Source organism: Carassius auratus, chromosome 47 (genome assembly GCF_003368295.1).
Source record: "Carassius auratus strain Wakin chromosome 47, ASM336829v1, whole genome shotgun sequence".
In the NCBI taxonomy this organism is placed as follows: Eukaryota; Metazoa; Chordata; class Actinopteri; order Cypriniformes; family Cyprinidae; genus Carassius; species Carassius auratus.
In genome coordinates, this window is record NC_039289.1 from 7,282,158 (window position 1) to 7,303,695 (window position 21,538).

The 21,538-nt window shown below is 35.8% G+C and overlaps 1 protein-coding gene across 1 annotated transcript; it reads right to left on the bottom strand.

Annotated features, from left to right (window-relative positions):
* Positions 1 to 412: 412 nt before the first annotated feature.
* Positions 413 to 18,940, bottom strand: LOC113064961 (RNA-binding protein 25). The gene is made up of 12 exons (XM_026235988.1): positions 18,582 to 18,940; positions 13,245 to 13,307; positions 10,377 to 10,506; positions 8,224 to 8,314; positions 7,902 to 7,998; positions 4,773 to 5,600; positions 4,141 to 4,265; positions 4,021 to 4,065; positions 3,826 to 3,930; positions 3,641 to 3,735; positions 3,453 to 3,556; positions 413 to 3,369 (listed from the first exon to the last, which is right to left on the bottom strand). Exons 1-12 carry the CDS (start codon positions 18,628 to 18,630, stop codon positions 3,350 to 3,352), a joined length of 1,752 nt encoding a protein of 583 aa, XP_026091773.1. The 5' UTR covers positions 18,631 to 18,940; the 3' UTR covers positions 413 to 3,349.
* Between the last annotated feature and the right edge of the window lie 2,598 nt (positions 18,941 to 21,538).

The following is a 21,538-nucleotide window of genomic DNA, read 5'->3' on the forward strand; positions in this document are numbered from 1 at the left end:
TCCAGACTCCCAATGATTTTAGCACTTTAATGATCAGAAGGTTACACGCTTCTTTTCACTTTACATTCACTCAAATGATCATTTGCAACACTGCTCTTCTATATTATATTTTTTTTATATAACTATTTTTTTTTTTCACACATTTAAAACAAAAATAGTATATATTTAAAAGGTTTTGTTAGAAATAAACAATTGTTAAAGATAACCAATCGGGACAAATGGTTTTAAAATAGTATTTAAACGAGCGTTAAATATTGGTAAACAAACGGAAATCAAAGAATAGCAATACAAAACAAAAATCAAAGCGAAACAAAACTTTTGTAAAGTTTAAACACTTAACTTCACTGATCCTTTCACTTAAGTCATTTGTATCAGATAAACTGGATTACAAACACTCCACACTGACACAAACTTTCCCTTTTAAACTCATTTATTTGGTATGTACAGTTGGCCAGTGGAAGCGATGGGAATGTGCAAGATACAAACGTTTCCAGCAGCAGCTGATTGAAAAACAAACCGGCATGGACGTCTTCTTCATATGCTGAGTGGAAAATGCTTAAGTCGCTTATCGCTCGTCACACACATACATTTACATCATATCGGGTGCGAAAACTTCAGTTTGTTTACAGCCTCAAGCACAACATCTGTAAACCGGATGTTTTTTTTCCCCCGGATCAAACCACCATCAGATGTTGACAGTTTTACAGCAACACTTTTCTAGAAATCCCTGAATGTTGAATGACATTTGGCACAAAACCCATCTAGCCAATTACGATCAGAATGGTAAAGTACAGATTATCTTGTCGAATGCTACAGTGCGTTGCAAAATGCACCGTGATATGCACTAGATTGACACAGCATTAAAGAGAGAGAGAGATGCACATTCATCACTAAAACACACACGTAACGTGATTCAAAACTGATTTCAGCAAAACAATTACACAAGAAAAAGTCTAGATCCCCTTTAAGCGTAGCAGCATGGACGCATTATATTGGCTGCATTTCTGGCCATGCCTTTCACTGGAATGCACGGATACAAAGAAGCATATTGTCATTATAAGATGCGAGCGTTCAGCTCTAGCGATCTAACACTGGTCTTATAGAGGCACTAATGCGATTCAAAGTAGCTGCTGTGTCTAGTTGTATCTGTACAGGATGCTACATGTAACCTGCACAATCATATTTCCATTCCCAAAAGCCTAAAGGGAAATGTAATCCCTTCAAAACACAGGAACATGGGATGTAAGCGATGACTGTAAGGGAAAGGAGAGAAAACCCTGAAAGAGTGATGGGCATTTGGCACTTTCCATATACAGGGTAACAATTGGACTTTTTTCCAAGCAATAAATGCTAAATAAATAATAGCTTCTTAAGAGGAACCTATTAGATATGCTAGATACATTATTTTATTTTATAGTTTTATATGTAATTATTTTATACTAGTATTAAAACCATCAAATGGTTTTGTAAGATATCACAAAAAGTATCATAATACTGTTATTGGTATTTGGTCCCAAACTAGTGAGCTCCAACAGAATTACAGATTAATTTAGCGAAAATGTGCAACACAGTTTGTAGATACTTTTTAAACTTTGTTCTATTTAATGTTTTTTTTTGTTTTTGTTTTTTTTGCTAGAAATAAACAATTGAGGGGAAAAAACAACAACTGTTTTTACATTGTATTTAGGGATTCGCTTAAACTGCGAAACAAAAAACAAACACTAAGAAAAACTGCAAGCAACACAAACAAAAAGCAGAGAGCAATGCCAAAAAATAAAAATAAAATAAAGCGAAAGAAAGGAATGCAGTGGAAAACAAGAAAAAACAAACAAAAAAAAGCGAAGGAAAACCAAACATTTCTGAAGGTTACACACTTATTTTTTCTGATCAATTGATGAAAGAAATAAATAAAAAGTTTTTTTAGGGTTTTTATATTTTGATTTAGAAAAGTTAATGATAAAAAACAAAATCTAAGAAAAGCAGTGCATAAAAAAATGAAGAAAAAAAAAAACGGAAGGTTATCCGCTTGTTTTCATGGATTTATTTGTCCATGAAAAAACCCGCAGACACACACAAAAAAAAGAAAAATATAAAAATATGATAATAATAATAATTTCAGGCCTTTTTTTTCAGTACTCTGTTCATAGAAAGTGCCAGATAAACGCCAATCACTCGTTTGCTGCCTTGATTAATTTGCTGGTCAGTTTTTACGTCCCTGCTTAAAGTAAGTTTGACACCAAATGCAAAGCACTGCAAATCTGAACACTGATATATTATCATGAATTACATAGAATGATGCAAGCAACAAAACGGTTTACATCCGTGCCAATAGCAATTCCACTAACATGCCTTCACTTGTGTTTTGAATTTTTATTGAATTATAAATAAAACATAAAAATATATAAAAATGAGTAGAGATGTTTTTGGCCATGTTTGTTTTGTTTCCAGATGATAAAATTCATATAGACCCCACAGAGTTCACATTCACCCAGCATGCAGTTGAACACGGGAGCACATCAGTCCTGAAGCACCTATGAAGCAGATGAGAGAATCGCTACAGACACTGCAGGTGAGATATCACAAAAACAAAGGCACCCGAAAACTGAGCGTCTCGAACCCTAGCTGTACATGAGCCCTCAGTGTGAGTAAAGAGTCTCTCATTAATGATATGAAGAAGCACTGACAACCTTGATATTAGATTTGATTCGAAGACTGAACCTGCTTCTTAAGATGATGAGATAACTGGAATTCCGCATCTCCACAAATTGGATCATTCCCAGTTTATGCTAACAGTCTCTTCGGGTCGATCGAGGAAAGCGTAAAACAATCAGCGTAAAAAAAAAAAATATGGATCAAAAAAATAAAATAAAATATATCCTCTGAAAATAAATCAATAAATACAAAGCACAAACATGTGCTGTATATAAATTCAAGCATGTTTTCCATTAAATAAAAACAGAAAAAACTGCCGGAAAACTGCTGTATCCTGAACTCAACATGGAATCAAGACGAAACTTCATTTATAGATGCCAAGAGAAAAGGGATGTTCGTAAGAGCTGTGCAGTAGATCCCTTCCTGTCCAGTCATCCACAATAAGACAAGAACATGAGAAGCATACAGGAGTAGTTCGGTACAGTAGTTCGTAGCTCCAGGTTAAAAGACTCTTTCACAACACGAAGACGTGACATTGGCTCATCTGATGCGATGAACTGAGAAACTCCAAGAGGGGAAAATAAAATAAAGTGTCAGTAGCTTCTTCCGAAAGCCTCAAAGAACTTTTGAATCGCTTTCTCCTTTATTGATTCGCAAAATAAAGGGCCGAACGAACTCATGATTGGACAGCAGTTGGTCACGGCCTGTAGGGGGCACCTAAAAGAGGACGAGATCAAGACGGCAAAAGTTAAAAAGGCATTTGAATTTAAAGAATCATGATTTATTGGTGCAATGTGAACCTTTGTACGGCTCTGGTCTTGACGGAGGGCGAGGGGAGTAAGGGCTGTCTGCATACGCGTAGCTCGGGTTTATGTTCTCGTAGTGCTGCGTCGGAGGAGGCGGCCTGAAGGAAAGAACCGAGAGAAACGTGAGACTCCTGTAGGACTTCGCAGAGTGTGAGTGTGTTAAGGATTTAGAGAAGTGGTACCTCGCAGGTTTGTGGTTGCGTGCTCTCTGGTACTCGTCCTCTCTGATGCGCGGCTCTTCTCGAGTTCGTGGTCGGACGACTTCTTCTTGCACTGGCTAATATGACAGAACAGAAGAGAAGATGTGAGTGAGAGCGTGCTGACGAGGGCGACATCACTTGAATATTTCTGAATGGATGTCGCTTGCCTTATATTCCAGCTCAGGCCGTCTTCTCTCCATCACTTGTTTCTCCTTCTCTTTTGATCTCTTATACTCCCTTTTCTCTTCCTCCATCAGCCGTCGGGCTATTTCCTTAAAATTCAATAACAAAACAAAATAATGTTTTATCTGGATGTAGCGACATCTCTGAAATTGCAGAAGAAACTATGAACCATGCCATACCTCATCTTTTGCAACTTGAGCGGCTCTTCTGTCAAGCTGACTCGCCTGTAAAAACAAAATCATGGTCATATTTGTGGATTACAAATCACCAATAATTACAACCACCGAGACTCAAGATACCTTGATTTCTTCTTCCTGCAGCCTGCGTGCCACCTCCAAGTCTTTGAGCTCTTGGTCGCTTAGGTCTAAGTGGGCCAGTCCATGTGTTGCCTCCTTCAAGCCAAATTCTCCTCGCACCTTCCGACCTGCAGGGGGCATCAGAGGACATCAGTCCACGTTGTAAGCACAAAGAAGGACACACTTAAAGGTATAGTTCACCAAAAGTTCACCATAGTATGGAAAAAATGACTATGGCTACTTTAAACTGTTGGTACCAACCAATATTCTTCAAATTATCTTTGTTTGTGCTCAAAAGAAGAAAGAATCTCATGCAGGTTTGGAACAACAAGAGGGCGAGTAAATGAAGACAATTTTCAGTTTTGGGTGAACTATCATTTTAGGCTTTGTGACCTATTGACACAGTAACCCAAGCAGTCATTTTTGGTTTGGGATTAAGAAGGAATGATCAGAAAGACCCAGATTTAGTGCACAAGATTCCCCCGAAATTATTTTAGAGAGTCCCGATCCAACAAAGATGAGAAACCCAAATCACCAATGCACAGGAAAACGGAAATCTCTACAGCACTCCCACCACCAGAAGGCACCGCAAAGTCCAAGCAGGTTCACTCAAACACATGGACCTCGGTCCATACCTCTCTCTCTGGGAGAATGATCAGAGGACCGGTCCTCATTTAGGGGGCCTCTGAGAACGGGCTCCTCAAACACCTCATTAGGACCTGACGGGAGCCTCTGCCTGTTCCTGAGATCCTCCCACTCCAGGCTTTCCTCTGACCAGCCTGTAGTTGGGGCGAGACCGTTATCGTCCAGTTCTCGGTCCCTGCTTTTGTGCCTCCCTCTGTTCCCATCTCTGCCTCGTTCTCTTTGTCTGTCTCTGCTACCGTGTCCATAGCCATTTCGGTCCATTTCCTGGTCCACGTTCCTGCCCCTGTCAACTTGCTTGGCATCTCCGCTAAACAGCCGATCTTGACTTCTTGTCCCGTTCCGATCTCTCGACCTTTCTTTGGTTCTCCGTCCATCCCTTTCTCGTTCTCGATCCCTGATCCTCTCATTGTCTGAGACCCCGTCCCGGCTTGCAGAGTAATCTCTTGGAGGTTTCTCCTTCCGGAGCACCACTGGCTCCAGGTCATCCCATTGATCTTGCTTTTTCCTTCTACGAGGTTCTGTGCAATCGAGATCGAGAGGTTTGTGTCCCCCTCTCGAATAATCTTTCGGTCGTCGCTCAGGTGAGCAGTACTCTGGGACCCGTCCCTTGTTTGGACTCTCTGGATGCCTAGATCGGCCTAACTCAATAGGCTCATTCTCTGGATATCGACTATGGCTATTGGGATATCTTTTTCTGTCTGGCTCTGGAGAGTTGTATGGGGAAAGAATTTGATTGTAGTCGTGATTCTTCCCTTTTCTGTGACCTGGAGAAGCGGAACGGGGTTTTGGCTCTCGTAGGTCCAGTGGAAATCGGGGGGCTGTGTGAAAGTGAGTGTGAAATGGAGGAGTTCAAGAACAAGGAGGGAAATAAAGCTTAACCAGGTTAGTACACAAGGGTTAGTTAATTCTGGATGATGCAGAAAGTAAAATGGTAAATAAGGCTACTGTTTGACAAGTAGTACCAAGCCAATCAAACGAACAGGTTAAAGTCCAAAATTAGCTAATGCCATGCAAGCCAAGTTCAATTGATTGAAGACCATTTAACTTGTACTTTTAAGGCCATTAAACTGCATCTCATTTTGAATGTAAAAATATAAATGCATTATTGGTTAAAAATGTATTTATATTTACATGAAACATTTTCTTTTTACATTTACTCTTTGTTTTGATCAATGTACTTATTTAGCAGTTTTTTTTTTTACTTTGCCGTTTTGTCTTTCATATACTATAGCATACTACAACTTTGTCAAAAAAGCTGAATACTCTGTTGTGATTTGAATTAATTGCATGTGTCTCAACGCATGGAGTTTTGGTGGAGAGAATAGTATTGCTAAATATAATAGACTTAATCTACTGTTTACAAAAAGTATTGTTTTGTCAAATATTTACAAATGGAAAGTGCATTTGGCTGAGTGTTAATTTTGATTCCAACTCCAGTTTAGCACATTAGAAATGTCTGCATATTCCTTATTCAGAATGTTTAATAAGCAGTAATTTATGGATTGGGACTGAATATAGAGCTAAAAATTTGTTATGTCAAGTAGCTGGCTGCAAACAAAATATACAAAATTCTTCACATATTTCTTAATCTTAATGCCTTAATCTTTTTTTCTACAACCAAATCTCAAATTAGTGTGTACGGCAGACATTTATGAATAGACATGTGCATTTTCATTCAGATTTTTGCCCAAAACCAAGCCTTTTTCAAGACTATCAGACATCAAATCATTCTACAAATACTTCCTTATCACAGATTCATGCATCAAGGATTCAGCTAAACATGTCTGATCTCCTCCCCAACACATCCCTCCAGAAGCACAGCCCAGGCCTAATTGTTTGCATCCTGGAATGAGAACGGAGCCCAGCTATGCGGTCACAGTTTGAGAGAAAGAGAGAGAGCTAAAAATACTCCCCAAGATGCTGAATCTTTTATGTTGTGACCTGTAGGTGGCTGCTCACCTGTGCTTATCATTTGATGCATGGGCAGCCAATCAGGGCGGGTGGTTAACTGATGCCGTGTTGACATGAACTTGCTAGTCCAGTTTGGTAGCATTTGTCACTAAATGGTAACCCATTAGTTGACATTTTGTTTAACTTCACAACACACAGATAAAAGTGTCTGGAGTGCTTGGGGCTTGAAATGCACAACATTAGTGTTAATTACGGAAATGACAGTACCTCTGAAACAGTTAAACAGGAAAACCAAAGGAATGTTAAAACTCTAATGTCCTTCTACTGGCCGACTCTCATTGTTAGTCCTAACTATATATGAAACAAAACTATTATGCATTTTTGTAATGTTTTAATGTTAGTATTCTTTATATTTGAGCATTTTCTAACATACATTATATATATTTTATGTAAGCTACAAAATATTAATGCTATTAAAACTGTACAAAAATATACATGATTAACCAATCATTTGGTTATTTTTTATTTTCAAACGTGTTTAAAATTCAGTAACTGGATTCAGCAATTAGTTCACTCAACCGGTTTTATTGTGTTTATTAGTTAATCTTTTTCACTTAACATTTATTTTAATTTCATTTTTAGTCATTTGAGTACTTAAATGTCAACTTTCAGTTAGTAACTATAGTAACTATATTCCTCAATTAATTCACACAGAATTTTAGTTACTTTTTATTTTTAGATTTAATTTGGTTATTTTTAGATTATTTAAATACTATTCTAATTCTTATTAAAATTGAATTAGCTTTTATTTTAATTTGTACTTTTTAGTGATTCTGTTCTGTGCTTTTGTAACTTTTTATTTCAGCTTTATTTCAATACAGCTGATTTTTGTTACTATTGTGTCTTAACTCAAAATGACAACACTTCCCAGAAGGATTACTTGTCTTTTGACTGATTCACTGTAAGAAAGAGTTATCTGTTCGTGATTCAGACTGCACTGCTTGTGTTTGTTTTTGCATGCTACAAACGAAGATGTGTTTTGTCTTTGTGTATCCATTGAGTATAGATTTCAAATTCACTACTGTGGTAAAATGTGATGAGGTGCTGTCGATTCAAATGTGTTGACCGATCCAAACCCACATACTATCTTCTGCAAACCCCATCTTTGCTTGATCGCACACCTTCCACCAGAGGCCATTTAAACACACCTTTATCTTCGTAGTACTCCTCAGGGTTTGCTTCCATCTGCTTTTGTCGTTTTCTCTCCTCTTTCATCTCTCGCTCCTGCAGCTTACGGGCGATGGCCTGGTCGAACGCAAATAAACATGAATTCAGAGGAATGAGTGGGGAAACGAGCATTGCAATGCTGTAACAGTCATGGGTGTGCACGCATCTATGCTTTTCTTATGACCAACACATAGAGTATGCATTCAAGTGTTACAAACACAATGAGGTCATGTGACTGCTGTGGGTGTGGCCAAACTGACCGATCTGAACCGAGCATGTGAATGTGTTGTGAAAGACTCCCACCTCATCTTTCTCCTCCTGCTGCCTCTGTTGTTCAGCCTGCCGGACCAGTTGTTCTTGAATCTCCTGAGCAATTTCAATGTCGCTGCGTTCACTGACAGGACAGAGGAAAGAAAACACTTGTGTTTACACACCGAGTCCTCATATCAGCCACCATGGCTTTCACTTCCTGTGCCTGAGATGGAAGTGTTCTTGGAAGACAGACTGCAGTACTGGGTGAAATGGATTACACAGTAACTATTATCTATGGCTGGAAAACCATAGATTTGTGCTGATGACTAACTGTCATAAAGAAATGAGTGTGTTTGATGATTTAAGTGCCTTAAGTTGTCCATTATTCACATCAAACTTAGAATCATACCATAAAACCAATGTTGTTTTGTAGTATTAATTTAATAGTATGTTGATACTTTTTTATATTTTCAGAATATTTTTATACATGCAATTCATTTTGGTTTAAGCTTTTGTAATTATTCTTTTAAATGCATATTTATCTTTATTTTTGTTTCATTTTTAGTAATTTTAGTACTTAAACTAAACAAACTTTCAGTTAGCTGCATATATCTATCTATCTATCTATATATATATATATATATATATATATATATATATATATAGATTAAAAAGTGAAAGTTGCATTTAATATATATATATATATATATATATATATATATATATATATATATATATATATATATATATATATATATATATATTTTTTTTTCAGCTTAATTTTGATTACATTTAAATAATTTTAGCTAACAATAAAACTAAAATTCATGCAATTTTTAAATTATTTATAATAAAATATTTACTAATATTTGAATGTTAATTATCAATATATTGACAACTAGTTTAAAATAAATACAAATAAAATAGTAATACTTCTATTAATAAAGTGTGATTATGATTTTTTATTATGCAGCAGCTCTACAATGACTGAAGACAACATGTTTTTGTTATTAACTGTTAAAATGTATTTGATCTTAAAGAACTGAAAGAACAATCTGGCGTCTATTCTCTCTTATTTTTCTTATATTGTTCTTTATACAGGATTAGGAGATAATTCTCCAGTAATTAGTAATGTGATTACCATTCAGAGAGTAATTAGTAAAGCAATCCCATTACAACCTAGTCAATGTAATTAGTTTGACTTAAAACATGTTTAAGCTACACTAACTTCAGTCAAGTAGCACAGAAGACAACAACTATTAAACTATTAGGCCTAACATTGTTTTTAAAAGAAGTGTTATGCTCACCAAGGCAGCATTTATTTGCTAAAAAAAATACAGTAAAAATAGGAATATTGTGAAATATCAAAAAAAAATTGTGAAAATAAAAGCTTTTTATTTTAATATACATTAAAATGCAATTTATTCCTGTGATGTAAATCTTATTTTTCAGCATCATTATTCCAGTCTTCAGTGTCACACGATCCTTCAGAAATCATGCTAATATGCTGAAAACAGTTGTGCTGCTTAATATTTTTGTAGAAACCATACTTTTTTTTTGTCTTAGTATTAATTTCTTTTAAAAAACATCTTTGTATTGAACTGATTTAGAGTCTGCAACAGTATCTTCTGCTGCATACTAAGGTTTTTTTTACAGTATTTGAGCTGTGGAACGAGTCTCCCCTCAGTCTGCCCCGCTCAAACTCTGATGATAGCATCAGCTCGGAGACCTTGAGATGTCGCCCAGCAGGAAGGAACACTTTATCTGCATGTGTCATGAGCAGAAGTCAAAACATATTACGAGACGGCACAAGGCCTTCGTGTTCAGACACAAGCTCAGAGCGCAGCAGGATCCAAACTCAACTCCACCTATTAAGTTTGTGTATGTGAAGCGGAGACACAGCTTCACATAATGTCAACATCTGAGTGACAACACGAGTTATCAAGGACTGATAACGCAAGTACACACTCATGAACTTTCAGCTCCTACTTCCAGCTCTTATCTCAACAGACAACAAAACAAGCAAGATTTCCCAACTGACTCTGATAATACTGAGAGCTTCGGTAGATATGAGAAAAGAACGGCCTTCTTCTCCGCATTAAGTTGGCGTTCTTCCACCGATACTGTGCAGTTTGACCTTTAGCCTCCACATGATCATCGTCCTGGCCTCATGTAGTCTTGTGTTAAGGTTTCAGGTGACTCACATGCGGCGGTGTTGTCTCTTGCTCTCGGCTTTGGCCCGCTGGTCCTCTTCCTCCTGCAGACGTTTGGCCACCTGCAGGTCCTGCTGCACCAGACGGCTCTTGTTGACGTTGGATGCCAGGTGGCTCTCGACTGGAAGAGTAAAGGAAGGGAAACCTGACGTTAAGACATTCACTTCGCACCATGTCTTATACAAATAAATGACGCAAACGATATCTAAAATAGCCTACGCTGTGTATCTGAAGCACATGACTGGTTGAGCAAAAGCTTTATATATAGTCACACAGATTTTTAAGAAAACATTAAATATATAATACAAGATAAATTAAAAACATTTAATTAGTTTAGAAATGTAATACTGTGTAAATAATAATAATAATATATTTGTGTTATTATTATTATTAGTGTTTGACGATAAAATGACAAGGCCGATATATCGGCCGATATCTGCCATTTTTCAAACATCGGCCGATAAGTTTTTCTGTCTGTCGATGTGTTCGTTATCAATTGGATTTCTTCTTATTCTTCCGTTTTCTGCACGAGTTAATGGCAGCCCATAGAACCGCTTGCAGGAAAAGGATGATATTTGATACACTGACAGAGGACGGTCTCAACATTAAGGCCGCGTGCGTACCAAAGCCTTTTTAGCCATCTGAAAACACCCAGCTGTGAACGCTTGAGAGCGGAGCGTATTTTCAGCAACGCTGAATGTTACAGAATATCCACGTGGTTATATGGCAGAAGCATTGCAAAAGAAATGTTTCACAAGCATTATATTTAATTATAATATGGCAGTCTGGCAATAGAGTGGGGGAGCTATGACCTCACTTTGTAGGCAAAAATCCCAAAAGCAAGTTAGTATTGTATCACTTCCGATTCCATCATCCCAGAGTCAATGAGTTTTCTCAATGGGTGATATAAACCAGTAATTCATATTACTAGTGATTATATTAATGTTAACTTTTTTAACCATTTTGACTGAAATCATCCTAAAAAGCTTTAATTACTCATTATTGCAGTTGATCTGATGCTCCATGTCATGCTTAGCTCTTCATTTTGCATCTATTGTGCTCGGCCCCTTAATAGCTGATTGCAGCTATACTTATTATTTGTATTATTATTATTACAAAACACATAATATAATTATTATTATTACTGATAATAATGTCTATAGCAGTATTATTGTTAATATTATTATTTGTATTTTTTTATAAAAATATTAGGTCAAAACTAATTTGACTTGAATTTGATATTTATTATTATTATTCAGAGAAATGTTAACTTATTAGTATTAAATAATTAAACCTTTAAAACATTCACACTAGACTGACATTTACATAAAAAAAATCAGTGAATAATAAATCACTGAAATTGTTTTTACATTTTAATATTGGGTTTAGAAAGTATAGTACATATATATTTTTATAAAAATATATATTTATCATATATCATATATTCATAATTGTAAATAATAATTATAAAACCACAATATTAAAAGTCTAATATTCAGTAAAAACTACCAACGAAAAAAATAATACTTCTAATATAAATGTTAAATAATAAGAATAAAAAACAAAATACAATATTTTTTACATAATTTTTTGTAAAATTAGTAAAACATTGACAATTGGAAAATATGCCAATTCAGTGACCACAGATCATGTTTAACTTCACCACATATTACATGTTTATATAAATGTATCTGAGAGCACGTTCTGAAATGGCATCAAACATTTCAAGGCTGTGCTAAAATGGAAAGGCAGTACGTCTTAGACACTGACGCAATTCTAGCAGACACTGTGCCTCATCCTCCCAAAGTCTGAACACTTTTATTGATCCTGTGACCAGGAGTGCACGCTATATTTAAGAAAGATCACCAGAAAGAGAAAAAGTTATAAACTGAAACATTTATGTGATGGATAAACCTGATGTCAGTCAAGCTGGAAACATTTTTTACAAGGAGCCATTTTGAACGGTAAATAAAATAGAGAGCGAGAATGATGAAATACTCCAAACTAAAACAAAAATTAGAAATGCTGCAATGGCGACTTACCCTCACGTGTTCATTTATAATATTGTACAGCAGATCAAAGTCTTGTAATCACATAGAAATATGAATTGGCCAGGAGACTTTAGAATAACTGAATTTCAAAAGAGAAGAGCTGCGTTTCTAACAACTGCACACGTTGCAAATCTAAAAGAGGGAGATTTCAGGATCTTTCCAACGCCATAAAAAGAAAGACTCAGCAAAGCATCTTTAAGAAAACACAAGGACTGTGAAGTGCAGCTGGAGGACATGGAATCAGATGCTTTGTCTAAAGAGCCATTCCATTAGAAAAAAAATAATATTTTCAACAATGTATGAAGCACAGCTCACACAGAAATCCCTTTCAACCCAAGCAGCTTTCTGCTGGTCAACACGGGGAATTCGAGTAACCAGATGAACTCATCTGCTTGTGGAAATCTTTCGCCCTCACATGAAGTTCCCAAATGCGTGGATTCCTACTGAAATTACTAGACTTTGAAAATTCACCAAACAACCATAAATGTGACCGCACAATTACCACTGAGCCCCCAAGAGCTCTGTTACTTTCAGCATCGTTTCTTAAAATTAAGTGCTAATAAATCCATGTGATGACTTGAGGGATCTGTGGTAAAGGTCTAAATCCTCACACTGCAGTAAAAGGGGAAGATGCTGAGGTGTGTTTGGACTTTTCTGTTCACTGTCATTAATTCTCTGTTAAGGATTGGAAAACACCGGAGTGGCTTTGAATGACTCATTTGGTGTTAACAAACAGCTTCAGGATTCCAGGTCATAACTTTCCATGCATTAAAGTTCATTTAAGATGCAAAGGGTCGAGAAGACTTACTTTCCTGTTCCTGAAGGTTGTGGGCAAGACAGTGGTCTTCAAGCACAGCAAAGTCCCGGCACACTGCAGATAGACAGAAAGTGATAGAGACCAGATTATTTACTGTTAACAAAGAGCTAAGTCACAGGATTAGTTAAGTAAGGTTTAGCTGAATATCATCTACGAGCATTTATCTGAATGTACGGTATAATGTACTAACACTTTCCCCGGCAGAAATACATATGTGTGTATATTTATATATATATCTACCAGTTCAAATGTAAAACTCTGCTCTATGTTTGCGTTACATAAAAACATCAGCTGATTTTCGGGTCGGTCTGAACTAAAACAGCAGATGAGCTGGTTGAAAATGCAAATACATTCTCTGCCAGCAGGAGGCGCTTTTGCAACTGCAGAAATATAACGGTTTCCCTGGTAATGGCTGTAAACAAGCAAAGCTGCACTGATGGACACTGCATTATGATTTTGAAATGCACAGAGCTCATGTTTATTCAACAAAGTCAAAGCTTTTCGGAAAATCTATTTGTGGCGGGCTGCCACAAAAAAAAAAAAAAAAAAAAAAAAAAAAAACAATGTATGGGGAATACTGAGGTCATACTACTGTTTAAAAGTTTGTAGTTAAGTGAGATTTTTTTTTAAATAAAAAATAAAAATATAAAAAATAAAAATTAAGAAACCTTAAAAGAAAAAACTCTTGCTGATTGCAAAACATATATGAATTTGGCTATATGGCAAAAATAAAAGATAAAAAGATAAATTAAATGCCATGTGAGCAGTAAAGGCTATATTCATGGCAAAAATAAAAGATAATATAACATTAAAAAAAAGACAATACAACTCCGTTTTGACAACATACAATAATATTTTATAGTTGAACATTTAAAACCCTTTAAAATATATTTTTAATCATTCAAATACATCTATCCAAACATGATGTTTGTGCTACAATGCAAACTGTGGAAATTCTGTGGGGTCTGTGTTACTCTGAAACTGCAGTGGAACAGACCATTATCACCTCAGTTATAAATACAACTCGAGAAACTGAAACCACGTCCTCCACATCCGCCCTTTAACATCCTCTTATCTGCTTTTTTATGCTTTATTCAGGCCTGGTTCTCCACCTGGCAGCCTCCCAGCGGTTTAGACAGGTGCAGGTGTTGAAGCAGTGAAATCCACATCTCGTCTTAATTCATGACAGATGACACAACCAACGTTGTAACCTTCGATACAAGCTCCGCTAACCCAAATCAGATAAAAGCTACTTTTGCATTTCGGTCTGCATGGAAAGCTGCTCTGCTCTTTCTGGGAACCGAACGTGATTAGCATAACCAAACACACGCTTCAGTTTCACACCATAATCAGACTCTGTGCTACAGATGTGAGGGACTTTAGTGGCAGGTTTATTAACGATGTGAAGGAACCATTCACATAACACTAATTTACCTAGTGTCCAGTGTTTGTATGCTTAGCTTGGGCGAGATGAGGATAAGATTAAGCCGATTCTGTGATTAAAGCCGTCACCCATCAGCTGCTAATAGGTTTTTTCACTGGCATCTTGAGAAGAAGAAGAACTGCGGAACCAAGTCTTTAGGATATTCATAGTGCTAAATGAGGAACCAAGAGCAAAATTTGCGTCTTCTGTTATTTCAGTCTACTGGCTGGTGGAAACAGTGTTATCTTAACGTCCAATCTGACAGAATTCAGAGAAACGCTGAGAATCATTTGGCAGGAGGAACCAAGAAATTTCCTACTGATAATAAACATCTCAATGCTGACTGTGCGTTCACTATAGGCCTCATAGGCTAATTTTAGTGATTCAGAGGCCAATTTGTTGAACCTGTGCTGGAAATGACCCTTTTTTCGGGGCTATATGGTGAAGTTATGTGGCTTATCGTTATGAAAACTGGATTTATGACACAGTTAAATGCTAGTGGTAAACCAATATGGGCCAGGTTGAAAAATTTGAGATATAAATAACAAATAAGTGTATTTATTTACATTTTATACACTAAACATATACACTACTGTCAAACAGGTTTGAGGTATAAACAGATATGTTGTGAAAATTTAAAATAACAATAATAATCTTTTTGGATGTTTTTTGAAATACAATTTATTCCTGTGATCAAAGCTGAATTTTCTGTATCATTACAGTGTGATCCTTCAGAAATCATTCAAATATGCTGATGAAACACTTTATTATTATATATAGTTTATACACGTAATTTTGAAACTCTGTTTTACAAGATTCTTTGAGGAATAGAAAGTTTAAAAAAAACAGCATTTAATTAGAAATAACCCAAATCCTCTGTAATATTATATCTGATTTTTTTATTCTATTTTTGCTAAAAACGCTAAAATTAAACTTGTTTTAATAATTCATCATCAATTCAAGTTTCTCACTTGGGGTTAAAACCGCCACAATCTAATAAACCATGTTTCAATGATAAAGGGCTTTTACAAAAAGAATATGTTGGCGAATCTTCTCCTAATATTTAAAACTTATGGGTCTTCCTGGACCAACTGCATATTTGGCAAAGTGTATAATCAATCTGGGATAATAAATGTGTGAGAACGTGATACCACACAGCATGAAATAAATACAGCCTAAAGTGACACAAACAGTACGATGTCAATTAAAATGTCTGATTCATTAAGAATGATGATCCTCAAGGCAAAAAAAAAAGCAGCACTGGAGCAGTAACAACAAGGAAAAGCAGTAAGCTCTCCAAAGCAAACACGAAACCAACGCAGGTCTTAGCTAGGCAGCAAAAAATGCCTCTTTTTTTAAGCCTGCACATTTTTCAGCCAAACATCCCTATCTTTGCCTTTATGAGAAAAGAGTAGCTGCAACACAACAACAAAATGCTGAATCCACATGCACAAAACGACAAGGACATTCTTCAAGGAGAAACAAACAAACTCATGAGCGAGAAATGTGGGGTGTTGCTCGTCTTCATCCTGTTAATATGCTGAAAACATTCAGATCCACTTTCGCATAAACATGCACAAACTTTTAAGCGAATACCAAATACTACGACATTCTGTAGTAGTGGTGCACAATAAATATCGGCCGATAATTAACGCGCATCTCGTCAGTAAAGCCGGTTCTCTAATCAACGGTAAATTCCATCGGGTGCGTGATTTCCCATAGAGCAACTGTTAGTACACAGAGTCGTTGTTAACTGACAAGCTGCGCAAATCCACGTTCATTATCACCATTGATTTGCGCAGCTTGTCAGTGCTTATGAGATGCGCAATAATTATCGGCCAATATTTATCGTGCACCCATATTCTATAGTTTGCAGTCGAGGTTTTCACATGATTTGTTATGGAGTTAATTTATAAAAAAATAAACAGAAACGGATTACAAAAACGCAACTTTTGGACATGAATAACTGAGTAATATACACGCTTAATGGGTTCAATGATTCACAAGGCTCAGCTGTGATCAACAAATTTCATTCATGTGCAGCAAGTCAATGGCTACCTTCCACAAATATGGGGACTTTGTTGCCTAAAATACTTTTTTGTATCTTTTTAAGCATTCACAGGCACAAAGCCACGTTTGATGTTTGCGAAAACATGACATACTATATATTATCCATCATAAAATGAATCTAGCTTCAAAAGTAGACCTCAAATTAAAATGTCTTAAAAGTTGTGAATCTGGCCTATCCCGTTTTTGAGCTCTAAACCTTCGGGACTGTATTTAGGGCCGTTTATACCTTGTTGATATAGTTTATTTCACATGAAATCGTTACCTAGAAACCAACATTTGGTCACAAATTAGCTAGAATTTCTGGATTTTTGATATTTAGTTTCAGACTGAATCTGAATGAAAAGCACTTAATAATAAAAATATCAAACTCCTTAAAATTGGTGAATTTGGCCTGTCCTACATCTAAAGGTCTTAACCTTCTCGTATTTAAGTTAAAGTAACTTATATTATTAAATTTATAAACAACATTAGGTCACCAATTAGCCAGACTATTTGGACTTCAGTTCCACACCAATCATGAAATCCAAATGAAAAATAGCTTGTTTTAAACATCTTAAAATTTCAGAGGTCTTAACTTTCTTGACTGTATTTAAGTTAGTCTTTTTGATTATATATTTTTTTACTTTAAATAAATAACTATTAACAATTAGCTAGAATTAGCCCACTTGATTTCAGAATTTCAATTTCAGACCAATAACTGAACCTCAACAAAAAGTAGCTAATTTTAAACAACTTTGCTGTAATTAAGTTAAAATCATCTATATCCAACTACAAATCAACATTCGGCTCCCAATTAGCTTTGATTTTTCAGACCAACAACTGAATCCTTAGTGAAAATCACATATGGAAACTTACTGATTTATGATGTTGTATATTTAATTTTATTTTTGAAGACTTCTGGTAACCAAACGGTTAACGGTAGCCTGTGACTTCCATAGCATATTTTCATATGGATGTCAATGGCTACCAGCAACTGTTTTGTTACCAACATTGTACAAAATATCTTCTTCAATATTCAAATGAAGAAAGAAGCTCATAGAGATTTGGAACGGCATGAGCAAGATCAAATAATGGTCCAATTTTCATTTTTGGGTGAACTAAATTATTTCAAAATCACTTAGTAGATATGAAATAACTAGAAACCAACATTTGGTGCCCAATCAGCTAATGTTACTGGTTTCAGGCCAATAACCGAATCTGTACGGTACCTATTACAAACTGGATTTGGGGCAGAAATGACAGGGTCTGTAAACACTAATCCATCCTAAACATCAAACGAGGTTCAAAATCTGTAGGTTGAGATCCTGCAAAGCTAGATTTCTTTTCTTTTTTTCGTTAATAACATGATTAGTCATCAACAGCTTGTGTTGCACCAGTCATTTTCAGTATGCAGAAGATTTTCATGATGAATTTCACAACACATGTGCCAGAATTCACACTGTTGACCGCACACACACACACAGAGAGAGAGAGAGACGGCAACTAAAGCTAACGTCAGGCATCTATTACATGATGTTTGAGTCTAAACAGGCCTGAATTCAACCCCTTTCTCTTTCTATATCAGATGGATATTAATAGCGTTGTTTTCAATGGCTGTTTGACTTAACTCCCTTCAGTAAATATCTCCGTTCATGATACAAAGGGCAACGTTAACCAATTTCTTGACAGCCAAAATAACCGTTTACATTCGTAATTCAGAACAACGTTAATGATATTTAACCGTGTTTGGTTGTTTTGAATCATCTGAATTAAGCTCGCGTTTATCTTAACGCAGTAACACACAATGTACGCGCACCACCACCATCATCTTCATCACCTCCCTCTTCTTCACTCACCCTCTTTTACCCCCGGCAGGTTGTTCTGATCAATAGTAAAGTCAGCCATGTCGTCGTCGCGTAATGTTTATCTGGGGTTTCTGAAGGTTATTGTTTGACAGACTGATGGCGGTTTCCGTCAGATAAATGAATCCCGATCGATGTCTTCGGTAATGTGGCGCTCTGATTGGTTTCTGTCGCCAGCCGAGGTTTCTGTCCCTCCCTCTATACACAGAGCAGATGAATATTGTGAGCTCACACACTCACACACACACTCACACTCACACTCACACAAAACACCGAGGAAAAGCAGAGTGTGTGTTTGATACGGATTGCAGGGAGGGTCATCACGCGCTCACATTCTGGCACGCAGAGGAGCGCGCGCACGAGAGCAAACACACGTCACACACTATGGTCACACACCAGTCTGAAGTAGGCTACCTGCATGTTTTGTACAAATGTTAAAACCTAGTTTATGGTTGGTATTTAAGTTTTATGAATGCCAAATTTATTTCAGGCCAATAGCCTATAAAATCTTATTAATAGATTATTAATTTCAGAAAATGCAACTCACATCGGTGCTTCCACGATTATAAAATCTTTAAAAAATATATATAGGCGTGTGTAACTATATTATAAAATGTAAATGTGTTCATATAAAAAGTTAAGTATGGTTAATATTAATATAAGTTAAATAGGCCTACTCTATATGTTAAATATAGAATAACCAAGTATATTAATGGATTAATTATTTACTGATTAATTATTGTAAGAAAGCTTAGACTTTGTATCGAAAAAAAGAAAAAGAAATCAGCATTGTAACAAAATATTTTATTGTAAATACAGAGCAAACTATTTGGTGAAATATTATTTTAAGAAATATAATTATTATGTTAATTATTTAATGACTGGTAGATATTAGGGGAAAAAAGGAAAACAGAAAAAGTTATAGGCTAAAATATCTAACACAGAAAATAACATGAACTTAAATATTATTTTAACACGATGATATGGATCTTATTTTCTTTTTCAGGTTTTAATAGGGTTTCTATTAGATGGTCAATGCCTTATTCCTTACTTTTTAAATTTTAATGACATTAGAAAATCATTTGAATATATATTTTTTTATTTCAGGTAAATATGCAGCAGAGTAAAAATAATTTAATTAGAAATATGATTGATAATTATTTTTAAGAAATATTAAATTGTAATTAAATGTTATGTATATTGTAAAAAAAAATAAGAACACACACAAAAAATATTCTTTTAACACAATGTTTTATTAATTATGGATATGGATCTCAATGTCTTTAAGTCTTTAAGACTCGTATATACTTTTAGTAAAATTGAAAGAAGAGTGCCAGGAACATTTAACCATCCCCAGACGAATGATCCCCAGTGATTTACTCCAGTCCCAACATACACCGCCTCTGACTGATTGATTGTCACTGGCCATGAGACCACATCAGAGCATCAGTCCTGGTTGTCACGGACCCTTTTTAGAGACGGAAGGTACACGTCACACTTTTGATGTACCGCAATGACACATCCTCACACCTGATTAAATGTATCCCATCTGATGAGCCTCCAGCAGAAGAGCCTTGGGTCAGGCAGGAGCAAATACACCCTGGGATCCTTCCCTCAGTGCCATGGACAGACTCTCCTCAAGAAGTTTTCTTCCACGACTTGCTTTTTTACTCCTGATTGGTGCTCTCAACTTTCACACAAGAAGCTTTGCAAGTCCAGGTGAGTGCAAGCCACTAATTTGATCTAAATGGCTGGTTGAAATGGCGTTTTTGATCAGAGAATTATTTTAACCAGTCTCTTTGTATCTTAATTGGCTGATGGTGTCCTACATTTCCATTCTTAGTCAACCAGGTTTTACATTCAAAGGATGATTCAGACGTCCAGAACCAGATTTTGGCTTTTCTGCGACGGAAAAACATCATGCCTGTTCAAGAAAAGGATGTAATCGGTAAATAAATGCATTTTATTTCTGTGTTGCACAGATTGTCTTACCCCTAGCAAACGTATATGAATTAAAAGTTATTAAACATTCCATAATCCGCAAACCTGCACTTAGTTACATGTTCGTCCTGAATTGCAGGACTCAAACTGGCTACAAAAATCGCAGAGCTGCAGGAGGTATGTTTTATTTTGGTCTTGTCCAATTCATAATTCATTAAGCGAATGTTATTACAAAAGCTAATTGTCAGCTTGCTGTTTCAGCTTGCAGAGAGAGAAGAGAAGCTTAATGTAGAAAGAAAATTGGTGTTAAATGTAATAGAAAAAGAGAGATTGATGACCAGAAAAAGAGATGATGGTAGGTGTTGCTTTTTATGGACAGATATAATGTATTTCTTCAATGTAGTGTCTCTCCATTTCATAAATGCAGATGTATTATTATTATTATTTCAGCCTGTTTCTGGAAATACTGTGTTTGAGGATCTTAAACTGAAGAGCCTGGAGCAAGAAAATCTGCAAAATCATCTAATGCCTTAGATGTGTCAAACAAGGAGAACTTTTTTAGATATGGAATTATATGGATTCATAATGTGTCGTGATGCTCATTATAGTTACAATGTACTCATGGCTGTACTCTTATAACAAAAACTCGGTTTATTTAAATGTCTTATCAATAAAACATCATGAAATATATTGATTTTACTCTTTCATCTCATTGTGCAAAATATTCCCTTTTTTTCTTGAGTTCAAATAAACATGCATTCATTATTGAACAATTGAAATTGTTAAATTATGTCAAAATAAAATCAGCTAAAACTAATTGGCTTTTAAGGGCTTTTGTCTCCCTCTAGTGTTAAGACTTTGTTTGACAACACATATTACATATATTATCTCTCATAACTCATACATGGAACGACATGAGGACCAAAAATGAAGACAGAACTGTCCTTTTAAGGACAAATATGAATATGAACAGAGAGAATAATGGATATATAATAATAATAATATATATA

Excerpts from the sequence above, each read along its gene's own strand:
- LOC113064961 (XM_026235988.1), bottom strand. The coding sequence starts at position 18,630 with ATGGCTGACTTTACTATTGATCAGAACAACCTGCCGGGGGTAAAAGAG. Across the intron at positions 7,999-8,223 it reads AGCAGGAGGAGAAAGATGAG|GCCATCGCCCGTAAGCTGCA; the intron begins GTGGGAGTCTTT and ends GCGTTCGACCAG. Across the intron at positions 3,736-3,825 it reads GGCCTGAGCTGGAATATAAG|CCAGTGCAAGAAGAAGTCGT; the intron begins GCAAGCGACATC and ends CTGTCATATTAG.